Source organism: Grampus griseus (assembly GCF_964374135.1).
Source record: "Grampus griseus genome assembly, chromosome: 2".
NCBI lineage: Eukaryota > Metazoa > Chordata > Mammalia > Artiodactyla > Delphinidae > Grampus > Grampus griseus.
In genome coordinates this window covers 74609465-74626122 of record NC_139018.1, presented here as the reverse complement: position 1 = coordinate 74626122, position 16658 = coordinate 74609465, and the positions used below count along the sequence as shown (strand labels likewise).

Genomic DNA, 16658 nt, shown 5'->3' with positions numbered 1-16658 from the left:
ATGTCCTTTCTTGTCTTCAAGTTTTCACACATTCGTTCTTGCTGCCTGAGATGCTCCTCTTCCCTCTCTACTCGGTTAATTCTTCTTCACTCAGGTGTCAACTTCCTTATGGAGAACTTCCAAACCCCTAGGCTATTCAGATTTCCTCCTGGGCTCCCTCTGCCTCACAAGTCACAACACTCATCATGATCCATTGTAATCTTGGACTGGGTTGCCCATCCTGTACACACACACACACACACACACACACACACACACACGAGAGCTCCATAACGACAATGACCAGTGCTGGGAAAACAGCAATTCAGGCTTTTGTCGTTTCCTACCTAGATTGGTAAGAAAGGTATCTAACCCATGTCTCTGCCTCCAGACTTGCTCTTAGGTCCCACCCCAGCTGCCCTGCTCCCTCCTTCCAATCCTGCAGTGGCTCCTTACAGGCTTCAGGAGAAAATCTAAACCCTCTAGGAAGGTTTGGCCTCGTGCGCTAACCCCTTGCCTCCCCTTGTCCCCTCACATCCCACAATCCCCCATGCACAGCCCGCGCCCCACACTTCTTCTCACCTTTGTGCCTTTACATTGCCTTTCCCTGTGCCTAGAATTCCTTACGCCTTCTTCATTCAACAGACATTTACTGAGTACCTAGCGGACGCTAGGCACTGTTCTAGGTGCCAGAGGCTCAGCAGTGAGCAAAACAAAGTCCTTACTTTCATGATGTTGATACTCTAGAGGCAAAGATAGATAATAAACAAGTAAAGAATTAATGTCAGGTGGTAAGAAGTCTATAGAGAAAAACAAAACCGGCTGGGAGACTGCAAGTGACCATTTTAGATGGGATAGGTCTCCGGTAAGGCAATATTTGTGCAAAGACTTGAATGGAGTAAAGGAATAAGCTCTGAAGGCATCTGGGGAAAAAGCCTTCCCGGCAGAAAGAACAGTAAGTACAAAGCCCCTGAAGCGAGAGTGTGGCAGGCAAACTGGAAGAAAAGCAAGAAGGGGAGGCCTGGAGCTGCAGCGGAGAGAGTGAGGGTGAGAGGAACGAGATGTGTCAGAGCGTCCGATGGCGTCGGCTCTGTAGGCTGTGGTGAGTGGGTTCCTCACCGCCCCCCCTTGACTCCTCTCCGTCCTTCAGTGTTGGGTACTAAGTGCGGACCTCACCTCCTGAATTAGCCGCACTCAAGCCCCCTCCAGCACTCACCATATACAATGTTTCACTGACTATTTTTGCCCTTCTTCTCCACTAACCATGAGTTCCCTGCAAGAAGGGCTCTACCTTTCAGCCTCATACTTTAGAGAACCCACCGCATTCAGTAAATTTTCCTCAAATAGTCAAAACTTTCTTCCTTTGTTCTGGCTCCATGCCCTGCAAGGAATTCCCTGATTACTAGATGGGTTCCCCAGTGACTATGGTACTAGGAAGGGGGTGTCTTGATAGCGAACACATGCCTTCTGCTCATTAGAAATCATACGTGTGGGACCTCTCTGGCGGTCCAATGGTTAAGACTCCGCACTTCCAACGCAGCGGGTACGGGATTGATCCCTGGTTGGGGAACTAAGATCCCACATGCAGCATGGCGCGGCCAAAAAATAAAAATAAATAAAAATAATTTAAAAAAAGAAATCACATATGTATGCTCACCATGTCCATTAATAGACTGACATCAACATGTACCTCTTTTTTAGGTAAGTGTGACTCAGTTGGGGGAAAATGATCAACTCTGGGTCATGATGACCCTAGGAAGGCACAGCTCTTGGAAGGGCACATGAGCATCCCAGCGGAAGCCTCAGGTGACCCTCTACCTCATCACTCAGCCCACCTTCCCTATTTCAGAAGGCAAGCCCATCACCCCCCATCTGTCCAAGCCTGAATCCTTAGCATCATCTCTGAGAGCTCCGAAGCCCTCCACACCCAGAAGTCCTAGAAATCCCACCTTATGACTATTTCTTTTCTTTTTTTTTTTGCGGGCCTCTCACTGTTGTGGCCTCTCCCGTTGTGGAGCACAGGCTCCAGAGGCGCAGGCCCAGCAGCCATGGCTCACGGGCCCAGCCGCTCCACGGCATGTGGGATCTTCCCAGACTGGGGCACGAACCCGTGTCCCCTGTATCGGCAGGCGGACTCCCAACCACTGCGCCACCAGGGAAGCCCATGACTATTTCTTCATCCATCCCTTCATCTCCCTTCCAAAGGCACAGCCCACAGTGCAGGCCGTCACTACCCTTCAGGTTGCAGCTCCCTAACCTGGTGCCCCTACCTTCTGTCTCTCACTTTTTTCCAAAAACACTCTCCACAAAGCCAGAGTTCTTCTTCAAAGCAAATGTGATTTCATGTCTCCACTGAAAATCAATAGCTTCTGCCTGCTCTCAAGATAAAGTCGAACCTGTTCCGGCACCATATAAACCCCTGCGGAGCTGGCCCTGGGACTACATTTCCAGTCTCTCCCTTCTCATTCCTCTCCTACCCACATTCCAGCCATACCAACTACCTGGAATTCTTGAACCGGTTCTGCGCCTTTTTGTACCCTGCACCTTCACACGCAGTTCCCTCTGTGAGAAGTGTCTGAGGAGACGGCTACGTTTCTATTCAAAATTCAGTTCAGACATCACAGTCCCTGCACTGTCATCTTAAGCGCTCCTCCCCACAAGAGGAAAGTCGTCTCGCTTGCTCTGAGGGGGCCTCTTTCCCAGCTGCTTGTAAGCCTCTTCCTCTCCCTACTTCTTGGTTTCCTCCTGAAGGGTTACGGTTAGATGAATGAGCTATTACTGCCTAGATCTTATCTGGACAGAATATCTCAGCATCCGACTTGTACTGGTTGCTCATTAAACAAGAGCTGAAGGAAGAAACTCATGAATCGTATGCCCCTAAATTCTTACTTACAATCTCGGTTGCCCTTCTGAACCTTCTTCCAGATCTCTATGTCCCTCTGAAGATTATTAGAGATAGAACAAAGTCCTATAAGCAACCGAGAGAGAGCAATTTTAATCATAATCATTAATACTTTACACTTGAGTCATGATTTATGGTTTTCACTGAATCTCATGTCATGCTCACAGGAGTCTGGAAGTAACAGTCACTACACACAGTTATAGAGCCCAGCCTCAAACACAAGTCTGGTATGCTTTTCATTCTATCAGGCTTGTCTCAAATATATGCCATAAATCCAGCACGAAACTCTGTCTTTTATTAACTGGGGAGCTCTCTAGACTAATTGTAACTGTGGCTACTCTGCATGTATTCTTAGGAGGGTGTGCATGTGTGTGTATGCGTACTTGGGTGCACAAGAGTTTGAGTACATCTCTATTCCCAAATTAGAAGCAGCAAATTAAAAAGACTGATGAAGGCAGGCCCAATGCCAGAATCAAGGAACAATAGCTGTCAGAGTCAACACACATCAAAATCATGAAAGAATAAAACCTGAGGCACTGAAGTCGGGCCAGCTGTCTGAGGCCACTGAGGAAGCAAACATTCATCCCCAGACCAGGGGCCTCAGTCATACAAGCTTTGACATGTGCAGTGGTGACCCTGAGTCACCAGAAAAAAAAAAAACAAAAAAACCTCAAGTTATGAGGGCAAGCAGACATATCACTGGTTTTAAAGAGATTTCAACCAAGATGGCTAAAATAGAATTCTGGTGCTTAAAGGGATGCAGCCCTCTTGGAAATTTTACTTAAGTGGAATAATCCTTACTCTACACAAGATGCGTAAGTATATGCCCACGTTTGAGGGGACCCCGAGACCAACAGATCCTAAAATTAGTTTCATCAGAAAGTCAGCCCACCAGCTCATTGGTAAATGATGCCAGAGAAACTACAGGTCACATTTAAGACCTCAAGGGAAAACCCCCTTCCTGCAACCTAGGGCAGTGCCTTTGTACCTCCCTGACCGTTGCCAGAATGACAAACAGCCCCACACACAGACATGAGTCTGAATCCACACATGGGCACACGAAACACCACGGGAGGAGCCTACAGAGAGCCGGCTCTCTGCACAACAGTCAAAAGAGGGAGGCTGGAGAGGAAGCTGAGAGTAAAATGAGGCAGTGGAGAAACTGAAAGGAAAGAGCATATGAGGCTGATTGAGAGGGTTGATCCAGCAAGCAATTGTACCTGGTGCAAAATGCCTGTCCCCCCCACAGCTGCCCCTGAAACTGACAGGACCGCTCAGCTTCTCCACAGCCGGGGGTGGGCGGGGTCTCCAATGTCCCAGGGTCTCTCACGCTGCAAGGGCACTTTTCTAGAACAGAGGCAGCTGAGGGAAGGGGTTGCAGAGGATCAGCCTCTCAGCACCTCCAAAGTGGCTTTGCTGAACGTACAAATTTAAATAATATTTTATTTATGAGATGGAGAAAAAGGCAAGGTAGATTGAAATGACAGTTTTAAGAATCTAGGCCACAAAGAAGGTAAATTGGTGCAGCTACTATGGAAAACAGTATGGAGGTTCCTCAAAAAAACTAAAAACAGAGTTGCCATATCATCCAGCAATCCCACTCCTGGGCAGATATCTGGACAAAACTATAATTCAAAGAGATAACATGAACGCCTATGTTCATAGCAGCACTATTTACAAGAGCCAAGACATGAAAACAACCTAAATGTCCATCGACAGATGAATGGATAAAGAGGACGTGTAACATATATACGGTGGAATATTACTCAGCCATAAAAAAGAACAAAATCATGCGTTTTGCAGCAACATGGATGGACCGAGAGATTATCATACTAAGTGAAGTCAGACAGAGAAAGACAAATACGACATGATATCACTTATATGTGGAATCTAAAATATGACACAGGGACTTCCCTGGTCGTCCAGTGGTAAAGAACCCGCCTTGCAATGCAGGGGATGTGGGTTCGATCCCTGGTCAGGGAACTAAGATCCCACATGCTGTGGGGCAACTAAGCCCATGCACCACAACTACTGAGCTCACGCACCTCAACTGGAGCCCATGTGTCACAAACTACACAGCCCACACACTCTGGACCCTGCACACCACAACTACAGAGCTCGCGCACCCTGGAGCCTGCACGCCACAACTAGAGAGAAGCCCACACGCCGCAACGAAGAGCCCACGCACCGCAACAAAAGATCCCGCGTGCCTCAATGAAGATCCCACGTGCTGTAACTAAGACCCAACGCAGCCAAAATTTTTTAAAAATTGAAAATAAATAAATAAATAAAATACGACACAAATGACTTATCTATGAAACAGAAACAGACTCACAGACATAGAGAACAGATTTGTGGTTGCCAAGGGGGAGCGGGGAGGGGAGGGATGGACTGGGAGTTTGGGATTAGCAGACGCAAACTATTACACATACAATGGCTAAACAGCAAGGTCCTACTATATAGCACAGGGAACTATATTCAATATCCTGTGATAAACCATAATGGAAAAGAATATGAAAAAGAATGTATACATAAGTATAACTGAATCACTTTGCTGTACAACAGAAATTAACACAACATTGTAAATCAACTCAACTTCAATGAAATAAATTTTTTAAAAAAAGAATCTAGCCCACAGAAAAACTCATGCAAACGCAATAGGATATTCACTGGAGTGTTATCTGTAAGACTGAAAAACTGGAACCAACTGAAGTGGCCATTACCAGAGGCCTAATTAGCTAAACATACAATACATCCTTAAAATTAACATGGAATAACATGAAGCATTGTTTTAAAGTAGATCTGTAAATCGAAAAGAGCATCACTGATAAATTCTGGGGAAAAAACCAAACTGTAGAATTACATGTGTACTATGATCCCATTTTTGTAAAACAGAACAAAACTACATCCCTTGAAAGGAGAAGAAAAATGTCAGCAAAGGTAGAGACTGCTAATGATGTTTACCATAGGAAGTTGGGAGAAAGGATTTTTTTTTTTCTTGGACACTGATGCTGTTTGAATTTTCACACTTAGCGTACATTAATTTAACAACAACAAAAAAGTGCCTGTCAGAGGCATTCCTTTCCATCTCCTTCTTACCGACTAAGCAGACTCACGTGCTGGCCTCTGCCCCACGCTCCACCCCACCCCTCCTGCCCAGCCCCACTTACAGATGCAGGCAGCAGCCAGCAGGCGGCCAGCAGCATAGGGGGCTAAGCAGTTCGGGAAGATGGGCTGCACCATGTAGTTGGCAAAGGTGATGGCAATGATGGCCTGGCTGGTGGGCTCGATGATGAGGAGGGAGGTCCAGAGTCGGATGAAGGCAAGGAGCTCTCCGAAGGCCTCGAGGATGTAGGCGTAGCTGGCCCCAGATTTCTTAATGGTGGTGCCCAATTCCGCATAACAAAGGGCCCCAAAGACGGAGAAGAGGCCCCCAACAGCCCAGATGACCAGGGAGAGGCCAAAGGAGGCACTGTATATGAGCACGCCTTTGGGGGAGACAAAGATGCCCGAGCCAATCATGTTCCCCACAATCAGGCACACGCCGTTCAGCAGCGAGATCTCCTTCTTCAGTTTTACCTGCTCCGACCTCGGGCTGGCTTCATCGGCCAAAGGGGAGGCGTCCCTCTCATGCTGGGAGGCCACTTCATACTTAACGCCGTCGACCATGGTGGAGGAGGAGAAGAAAGCCTTCACCAGCTTTCTGGCATTGCCCTCTAAGGAAGAAAGGTGAAGATATATAGCAGGTTGGCAATTACAGAGAACTCTCCTCCACAGGGGGCAGAGTGGGCAAGCCACTCACGCCCACCATTTCAGAGACCTCTCTCTCACGTCCCACCTCCCATGAACCTCTTCTCCATCTGGCTCACCAACTCGAGTCTTTAAAGGATGGCACTCATTCCCCAGAGAGAAAGCATGTTTCTCATCATTGATTTACACCTGATTTACAAGATAGAAAACTAAATCCCGGTTCTATCTGAGCTCACTGGAGACAGGAAGACGAACAATTTGGCAGCTCCCATGTGTAACCATAATGATTTGAGCCTGTGCTTTTCAGCCTTACCCAAAAAAAAGTCTGTCTTCCCTCCAATTTCAGTCTCACCTGTCACCTGTGATGAGATGCAACCTTGGGAGCCAACCTTGCAAGCAGCTAGTCTGTGGGTTCTCCTCACAACACTGCCCTTTTCCCCCAAGGACCCTGGCTCTGGCAAAGGCTTCAGAGAGCTCTTGTCGGAAACTCACAACTATCCACCTGTTCCGGGAGTATCCCTTAACAACCCTCAGCTGAACTCTTCAGCCCCAGCAAAGCCCAACCAGCCCAGCCCCACCCAGAAAGAAGACAGGCCTCCTCTTCTCCGTGCTTTTCCTTTCCCAAATACCGTTCCCAGCCCTTAGGTGTTGTAGGTCTCTGGCCATGAAATCCCTGCATAGTTGCATCACCCAAAAAAAAGTATGGATGAGAGATCAGTGATCCAAACGTGCAGCCCAACCTAGAGATGACTGGAGGCAGCCGATGACCACTCCCCACCCGGCAGGTTGCTGCTGGAGAGACAGCACCAAAGCAGAGGCAAGGAAACAGCTGAAGCGGGGTAGCAAATGCTGGGCATCACGGAGCAGGAGGTGATGAGAGGAGGTCAGGCCAGGCTGGCCAAGCAAGTGGACAGATCCTAGGGCTAGAGGCACTCAGGAAAGGAAGCAATTGGACACAGCAGAGCAGCAAAGGGAGAGTGGGCAAGATGAGCGGGGCTGAGGGAGAGGGTGGGAAGCACACTCACTCCCTGGCCCTGGGTGGAAGCAGGTCCCCGAGGCAGCGGCCACACAGAGACACAGCCTCTGGGAGCTGTGATCTGACCACTCCTGCTCTTCAGCCAGTAGTAAAAGGAAAGGCCGGGCAAATGCTTACGGATTTAAGTCATATCAAGAAGTCAAGAAGGGCGGAGGGACAGAGGGAGGGGGAGAGGGGTGTTAAGCAACTGTCTGGGTCCAAGGTTCACTGGCCCTTCCCGTCTGCAAGGGGCAGGCTAGGAGCTCTTGGCTCAGCACTTTCTTTGATAAGAACGCCCTCTCTCAGAAATCTCCTTTGTCAGCTCTGCTCCAGGACCAGGCGCCCAGAAGAAAGGATTGACGGTCAGCTGGGTGGGTGCAGTTTCTGCAGCACTGGGGAAGCTGTCCCCAAGCAAAGTAGCTGAGGACAGGGCTGCGGCTGAGAAAGAATGCACAGCCCTCTCTCTCTCCAGGCCCCGGCTTAGCCCCACTTCTCTCTCACCCTGAACAAGAAAGGCAGGAAGGTTGCACATTGTGCCACAGAGGCTTGTTCACATGCAGATTAGAGGAAGTGTAAGTACAGTCCAACTCGTGATCGGGCGTCCTAAGAGAACTCTGCACACTTCCCCACACAGAGTGAGAGGTGGCCGCCCGAAACTTGCGCCATGACCCCAAGGCTGATCCTCAAGCTGCTTCCGAGGAAACAAGGTCAAGAAATGAGACTGAAACCTCTGGCTGCATCCATGCCCAACTCACTGGCCCTTTCATCCTTAAGAAAACATACCAGGATCTATGGGCTAAGCATAAATTCCTATAAACACCTTCCCCAAATACAAGTTTACTCTAATTTCCTAAAACTATGGGTAAATAAGTTTTCACTGAGCTATACTGGACAGGCCCAGAACAGACAGAGGAAGTTGAGCAATTTGGGGAAAGCATATATTCTGTTTTTAGAGTCTACTTAACTCCGGTATCCTGGGTCTCCTTTACCAACAGAAATACACCCTACTTATTCTGAAATCCAACTGTCTTTCTGTTCCTTCTCATGCCCTTTCAAACCCCCTTTGGTTATTCAACTACCAGAGAACAAAGATCTAAAAAGCCCTGGGGTAAGGGGGGTGCTTATCTTTACCCTACAACCTCCCCTTCTAGTCCCTTAAACTTTTTTTTTCACCCAGGAGGGGGACCCCGATGTTAGCCTTCCCAGAGATCATATCTCCCAAGCCACTCTCACAAAAACTTCTGAAATCCATCCAGAAGACTGTCCTTTTCTCCCAGCTCCCACTTAAACGTTCCTATAATAATAGTAACTCATTTATTGAGCACTTAACCAAGCCAGACATATTGCTAAACACCTACATGTCTTATCTCATTTAATCCCCCCAGCAGCCCCTTAAGGCAGACACTAAGTAAGTCACCTGCCAAGATGCCATAGCAAGGGAGGCAGGTAGGTTAGCCAACAAAGCCCAAGCTCTGTGCTCTCTCTCCAACCTCCCCACCCGCTCTGACCTGCCCAGTCTCTAGCCCTCCTCTAAGGCAAGAAAGCCCTTTAGATGGCTCTCTAATGAACTACCTGGGGGAGGATGTGATTAGATTAAAAGAAAGTCTCTGCTGTCCTTCAGTCTAAAGTCTAGGCTAGGGCGCAGTGGTTAAGAATCCGCCTGCCAGTGCAGGGGACAAAGGTTCGAGCCCTGGTCCGGGAAGACCCGCACGTGCCGCGGAGCAACTAAGCCCGTGCGCCACAACTACCGAGCCCGTGCTCTGGAGCCAGCGAGCCACAACTACTGAAGCCAACACACCGCAACGAAGAGTAGCCCTCGTTCACCGCAACTAGAGGAAGCTCGCGCACAGCAATGAAGACCCAACACAGCCAAAAATAAGTAATAAATAAAATAAATAAATTTAAAATAAAATAAAATAAAGTCTAGGCTAAAGGCTCCAACAAAGCCCATCCATCTCCTTCCTGGCTGCTCCTCCCCTTTCTCATCCCTTTGCAGGAACGAGAAACGATTACAAGTCCTCTTGGCAGTGCTGCTATATCGCTAGGGTGCCCACTTCTAAAGCAAACAAAAACACATGGAAACACATCATCACGCTGGGCCTTTTAAGATCAAATTCCCTGGCACCAAGGGTGAGCATGTGTCCTAATGGGGCATAGGGAAAAGGAGTGAAGGGGCGACAAACGAAGGGGAAACTGTAAGGTTAAGTGGGGAGAGACGTGTGCAGGGTTTATTTTCTGGCTGGTGGTATCTGAAAGGTGAAATCCTCATCGTGGAATCTTGAGACAAAAACCCACTGGGGTGAAATCCACACTCCAGCAAACAGCACACCCTAGTGGTCTCACCAGGAAGTGCTTATCTATATGAATGGAATCCCTTTCCTAGCCTACTCTTCAGTAGACCCACTCAAACTGGACGGAGGAGGCTGACTTCAGAGAAAAGATGCCCCCTCTTTTCTCAACCACTGCCCAGCACTAGCTCCGTGGGCAGGAAGGTACCATCCTTGGCGGCTCGCATTCCGTCCTGAGACCCCAGCTCTCAGGGTCATGCCTCCACCATTCAGGCACCCTGGAACCAGCAGGACCTGTCCTGAAGTGCTCTCCCACCCCAGGCTTTACAAGAGAAACTTGCAGAGCCTGGAATCCCAGGAGATAACAGAGTTCCAGATACGCAGCACCCCGTCTCCTTCCTGTCTGAAGTGCATACCTCTCTGAGGACCTAGTGGAGATTACTGGACAACACACTCATCCTACAGGAGAAGTTTCAGATTCAGGGATTCAGGGAACACAGGGAGCAGGGCCCCAGCAGGCAGGGAAGCCCCGCACCCTGACCCCACCTGTGAATATGGCAAAACCAAAACACGCTTCCTCCAGGGACCAGCATACCGTTCAGCGTCTTGATTCCTCGGTCAAGCTCAGGGAGCTAAGGTGAAAAGACACTTTCTCCCCCAGACACCCGCATCCTGCCTTCCTAGCTCCCACTGGGCTGTGCTGCCTCCCCGAATATCAGGAACAGAAAACAGACACACTCTGCTCCAGATGGATTCCCCCATCTCCCCAAGCTAGGAGCTCAGTTACTCCCTCCCCCATTCTCCATTTGTTTTTCTATATTCCACTGTAGCTATGACAGTCCCTTTAAAAAAAATTTTTTTTTAAATTGCAGCAAGAAAGAAAGTGTTTACTTCTGTGGCCAGGGCCTCCACGAATGCAGCGCTGAAGTCTCTGGGCAGAGGGCTCTGCATGGGGAGGGCTGGGGCTGGGAAAATAAGAGGCTCACAGGTCTCCGGTCCAGCCAGTTCTCAGGACTCACTCCATCCTCCTCTGACACTTCCCCTCTCGCCCATGGTCCCTCCTCTCCCATCTCTTACCTGTCCTGAGATCTTCGGGCAGGTGCGAGGAGGAGGAGGTACCAGCACTCGGGAGGAGGGGCAGGTGCTGGGAAAGGGAACCCGGGGTAAGGCTCGAGCTCCAGCAGCTGTTGACTCTGAAGAGCAGAAAAGGCAGAGTGTGACTCCGGGGACCGATCTGGAAAACAGGAAAACACATGTGTGACTCTGGCCAGCAGCAGGGAGGGGCCAGGGAACGGGTTGGAGCTGGGACAGCCTGTTCAGACCCAGAGGACCTCAACGCCTGCCCGCCTCCAGGCACCTTCTCCACTCAGAGCCTCAGCTCCTCCTCCCCTCTACCTCAGCCCCTGAACTTCCTGCTTGTCCTGCATTTACTGAGGTCTTGAGTTTTCCCAGTGACCTAGGACCTAGGTGCTCTCCTGATGCCCTTTACAACTCCCCTCCCCGCTCATTCCATTCCCTACTCATCTCCCACTCACATACTATCCTTGGCCCTGTGGAGGGCATAGGATCCATGGTTAGGGCGTTGGAACTCTGTGGTCCCATCTCAAGAGCCTCAGTGCCATTTCAGCCCCTATGTAAGCCATGCATACCAAGGAAGGCCAGTTGTGGGGTTATAGCCACGCACACACCCAAACACTAAGCAAGCCCGCTCACATATCAGGTCCCCAGGTGGTTCACGTGATGCGAGTGTTGCCAGGTAAGAGCCGGCCAAGTGGACCAGAGCAAGCCCTGGCACCCTGGGCAAGCCAGGGAGTTGGCACCCCCTCAAACCAGAATTATTTAAATATCTGTTGAATGTTTATGTAGCAGAAGTGGGGGAATACCGATTTTCTCGGAATAAAAACTGGAAGCCTCATTCTTTCTCTTCAAAATTAGAGCTTAATGCATGAATTCATTACATGCAGTTTTCTGAAGCAGACAGTTTCTTGGTAGGCATATCAAACCATTCTGAATGTAGACAATGGCATAAATCTCAGGGAGTGGCACGTCACAGCGCATAGCACATTTTCAGAATTCCAGCTGTGATCACTGCCTCTAGGCAACTATCAGTTGGCTGGTCTAACCCTGCAACTTGTACCTGTACCTGCGTGTTGCAGAATTATTCTAGAGACAGGTGGTCTAGGTGAGCAGTCGTCAAGGATTCTGTCAGTGGAGGGGAGCCAACTTACAGTTCACCAAGAGACGGAAGTCCGAGCTCATTGGCTCCAAACGTCTGAATTACCCTAAGGATAATTTAGCGCCCTTTTAGACCCAGGCTGCTTGCCCAGCTGGCCTGCCCCTTAATCCCACTCTGGGCTCAAATCCAAGTTGTAAATGAGGGAAGTTCCTAGGAAGACAGCCCTAAAGCTGCCCCTCTTGGCACTGGCCCCTGTTCCCTCTCCCTCACTCCAGCCACACTGGTCTCCTTGCTGTTGCCACACAAGCATGCTCCCTGCCACCTCAGGGCTTCTGCAATGGCTGTTCCTTCTGCCTGGAACATTCTCCATGTTACTGTTCATTCCCTCACTCACTCCATTCAGGTCTGTACTTAAACACCACTCTAATCAGAGACCTTCCCTGAGGAGTCTCGGAAGGAGTAACTTCTTCCCTTTGCCAATCTCCATCCGCTTCACCGGCCGGACTTTTCTTCAAAGGCACCCACTATCACCTGGAGTTTGTTTGTTTGCTGTCACCTCCCCCACTAGCATACAGCACCACCAGAGCTTTACTCGCTGGCATCCCCAGCGCAGGGCCCGTGCAGACAAACGAATGTTTGCTGGAAGCATAAATGAATGAACAATGCCCTTCCTCCTAGACTGATTTCCCAGTTGGGCTCCGGGAATGTCCTGAACTTGCCCTTCAGGCCCACCTATGCTGCAGCTGCTCTGGCTCCTAATCGACGAGTTTTGAGGGGGGAGGGTATTTATTCTTTTTGATTGTAATGGGTTGAAGGAAAGGAAAAGAGTATAGTTTTCACAGTTTTACTTGGCGGTCTAGAATGATTTGAAAGGGACTTTCCGCTTCCTCAGTGGTAAAACAAAAACAAAAAGCCCCTCATCTAACGCGCCTTCCCCGGCTTGGAAGCTCCCGGCTGCTCTGCCCCACACCCAGGCTCAGGTGGCCGGTCTGGGTGCGGCGAGCGCAAGGTGCGACGTCCGCGAAGGAGTGAAAGGGCAGAGGGGACAAAGGCAGAGGGAGGCAAGCGCTCAGGCTCAAGCAAATGCATGCGGGTTCGAGGAAAGTGGAACTGCACGCCCTTCAGCAGGAACTCTCCCCAGACCCGCCCCCGCTGCGCTCCTCGCCCCGCCCCATCCCCCTTCCGCCCCCGCCCCGTCCACGCGCAGAGCTCACCTTTGCCCGTTTCTCCCGCCCTGCCCCCCCTCCCAGCCTAGCTCTCCCGGCCCTGCCCCCTGACGTCGTCCCCGCCGTTTCCCGTTACTTCCCTCTTTCTCTCGGCCCCCGGTTCCGTGTCTGCGGCCCGAAGATCTCTCCTTCGCACCTCGACCCAGCCACCGCCCGCCCCCAAAGGCCCTCTGGGAGGCTCGGTCGCCTCCGAAGTCCAGGTCTGGCTGCGGCGGCCGAGGCGGGCTCTGCCCTGGGGCACCAGGACCCCACCTCACCCGGACTCCTTCGTTCCCTCCACCTGGCCAAGCAGTCCCCGCCCCCCCCCCCACGGGCTCCAGGAAGTGCTAGAAGAGAGAGCTCGTGGTCGGTGTAGGCGAAGATCGCAAAGGTCCGAGAACCGAGAGGCCCCGCAAGCCGCTCCCCTGCCCTGTCCTGGCTCAGGCACAACTGCGCTGCCCCTGGGAAATGAAAATGACCGCGGATACCCTTAGACGCGTCCTCCGCCCCAGGAACGCTCAGCTTCCTCTTCCCCCCTCCCAATCCAGCTCGAGCTGGCGGGCCCGACGGGGGTCTGGGCAAGGGCCCCGAACCCAGGCAACCCCGCCTCCAGCCCCGAGACGCTCTCGGCTGAAACTCGGGAGGGACTGTGGATCGACAAGCCCCGTGGGGGAGGGGAGGGAGCGGCGCCCGCTTGGAGCCAGGGGAGGGGTCTCCCGGAAGGGCGACTCAACTCTCCGCCCTCTCAGGGAAGCTGTTGCGTCAGCTTCAAGATCCCGAATTAAAGAAAGTGGTCTCCACCGGGCCGGGAAGGTGTCGGGCCGTAGGGCCGCCGCCAGGAGGCAGCACTTAACCAAAAATGTCCGGGCTGAGGGTGTCCGGGAGGCTGGAGTCCCCACCGCACCTTTCATCTGAAGAATCTTAGTGGTAGAGTGGACCAATAAAAGAGGAGGTTGCTGGACTAATTCAAGGAAAGGGATGTGAAAATGTTTCACCACGTATTAAACCTAAAAGATGACTTGTAAATAATACAATTTCCTTTAGTAGACTTTATGGACAGTCCAGCTTTGGCATCTTTTAAAGCCACTCTGCAGAGATTCATAGAGAACCACCCACCTTCAAGACCAGTCTGGTGGAAAGGCACACAGCTTAAGAGACTTCCCAGCTACCAGGCGAGAAAAAAAGAGCGTAGCCCGAGGTCATAATTTACCCATCCTGAAGCTGGGTCATTTAACACAGAATTTAGCCTGTACTGATTGAGCAGAGATTTGACAGCCATGGGAAAAGAAAAGGAATATGTTACAATAAATTATGTAAGTAATAAGGAAATAATATGCAAAGCAATGTATTGTGTGAGTGGGTGGTTTATAGCTGTCAGTTCCCACAGTTCTTGCATGGAGTGACAGTGATTTTGATCTTTTTTGAGCCGTCCTAAGGAGGAAGCCAATGAAGGAACAGGAAATAAGACACTTCCCAAATAGTTCGCTCTTCTTCAACCTTAGAATTTAGTCACGGTATGCAAAAAGGGGAAGAGGTTGCAAAATGAGGTGGAATTAGCTACCCAGAGTCACCTTCACTTAATGTTCTTTCTCCAACATCATCATTATTCATCACAACAGTTTAAAAAGCACCAACTTGCCCAGTGCACTTGTACAAAAATTACTGTATACAGACCTGACAGAAGGATATTTGAATAAACATGTTGGATGAAAACATGAATGGACAACAATGTGTTAAAGCCAAATGCAGGCTGTGATGCCCTGGAGAGGCAAAGGAGTTTAACAGAGGAAAGACATGAAGCTCAGATTCCGGATGCTTCCCACCATTGTTAACTCTAGCCTTTGCCAGATGAAGTCCAGAGGCTGAAAGACATTCAGTTAGGGGATGATGAAACCGCTTTCCTGTGGTTTAGAGTCTGATGAAGTCATTGAAGAGTGCTGTCCTAGTGCCAGACCCACTCCCCTGCAACAGTGTTCCATGAGGTCCCTGAGAATGCTGATGATGTTAGCTGTCAGCACTAGAGTTCTCTTTCTCTCTCCCTCTCAAAATCCTAACCCGTATTTCCAACCCATGGATTTCCAATCCATGGATTGTCCCCCCTGCCACATCACTCTAACCACATCAAAGGCTGAACTCACCTTCCTTCCAAAGACCTTTCCTCTCCCAGTTTTCCCAGTTTTACAGATCAAGATTCCCATCTGCCCCAAAGTCCTCCAGCTCTGGCTCCTTGACTTCCACGGCTATTAAATTAGTGCATGTGTTCAGTTCTGCATGTGGAGTTAATATTGTCCACATTATTTGTTCCCCTTAATGCATGTGGCCTTTTTCATGATTTTGCACCCATAGTGTGTAAGCTACTAAAAGATAAAGGAGTGTTGCTGGTTCAACTCCTTTATATAGTGTTGATAGTAGTGCCAGCCTTTCATCTTTCCTACGAATCTTGAATGTTGACACCGACGTTATTTTTCCAGCCCTCGGCTCCTACCGCGTGATTCTCCAACTGTAAATTATGTAATGGGATTGCAGTGCTGTCTGCCTCAGCTGTCTATCTCAGAACCAGCCAAAGGCACATGGAGTCTAGCCTGGGAAAGGTGTTACTCAGTCATTATTGCAACTGTAAAACAATAAATCCACAGCCACATTTTGGTTCAATTTCCTGATCTCCGAAAATTACAAGCTATCTCTACAGTGATTGCTTCCTGGTCTGTCTTATCTATTTTACGGGTTTATTATGAAAATTTATAAAGAAGTGTTTTGTATCATTTATACAGAAGTGTTTTGATAACTGAAAATTAAGTGTACAAATGTAAAATGGTAATGGTACTCTTTTGTCTTTCTTCCCTTGCTTAGTTTTTTGGGTCCATCCGTTGGCTTACAGCCAAGGTTCTTTTATTCCCATCCCTTCTTCTAGTTCAGCCCTCCCCTATACCATTCTTATTGTTATCAAAACAGCTGCTTTTACTTCTTAAACCAGGACCCACCCTTCCCCTCTTTCAAAGCACAGTTCAGAGCCACCTCCTGTGGAAAAACTTCCCAGTCTTGCAGAAGGAAACGATAAACTTCCAGATAGGCCATTACACCACTCCCTCAGGTTCCCCCAGTCAGCATGTGTTTAAGTGTCTATAGCCTAGCACAAGAGTAATGGCCACTTTTGTAGGAGCTTCACCATTTATAAAGCACTTTCACTTACCTTATCGTTCTTAAAATGTTTTCATAAATGTGATATATTTTAAGCTTTTTCTTCAATGAAGAAATTAGGGATAAATGACTTCCCCAAGGGCAAGTAAGGCATACCTTGGAGCTAACCACCACAATAAAGCAAATATCACAATAAAGTGAGTCA

General features: G+C 49.5%; 1 protein-coding gene across 2 annotated transcripts in view; it reads right to left on the bottom strand.

Annotated features, from left to right (window-relative positions):
- The window catches only part of SLC7A7 (solute carrier family 7 member 7), a 33289-nt gene extending 22153 nt beyond the window's left edge, over positions 1-11136 (bottom strand). Inside the window, exons 1-2 of one of the 2 annotated variants that reach the window (XM_082647137.1) lie at positions 11012-11136; positions 6052-6597 (exon numbers count right to left, since the gene is read on the bottom strand). In XM_082647137.1, the coding sequence (XP_082503263.1) occupies positions 6052-6550 (499 nt within the window). In that variant the 5' untranslated portion in view covers positions 6551-6597; positions 11012-11136. Of the gene's footprint in view, positions 1-6051; positions 6598-7656; positions 7746-11011 lie in introns of those variants that run through there. The other variant, XM_082647136.1, reaches the window with a different exon arrangement.
- Between the last annotated feature and the right edge of the window lie 5522 nt (positions 11137-16658).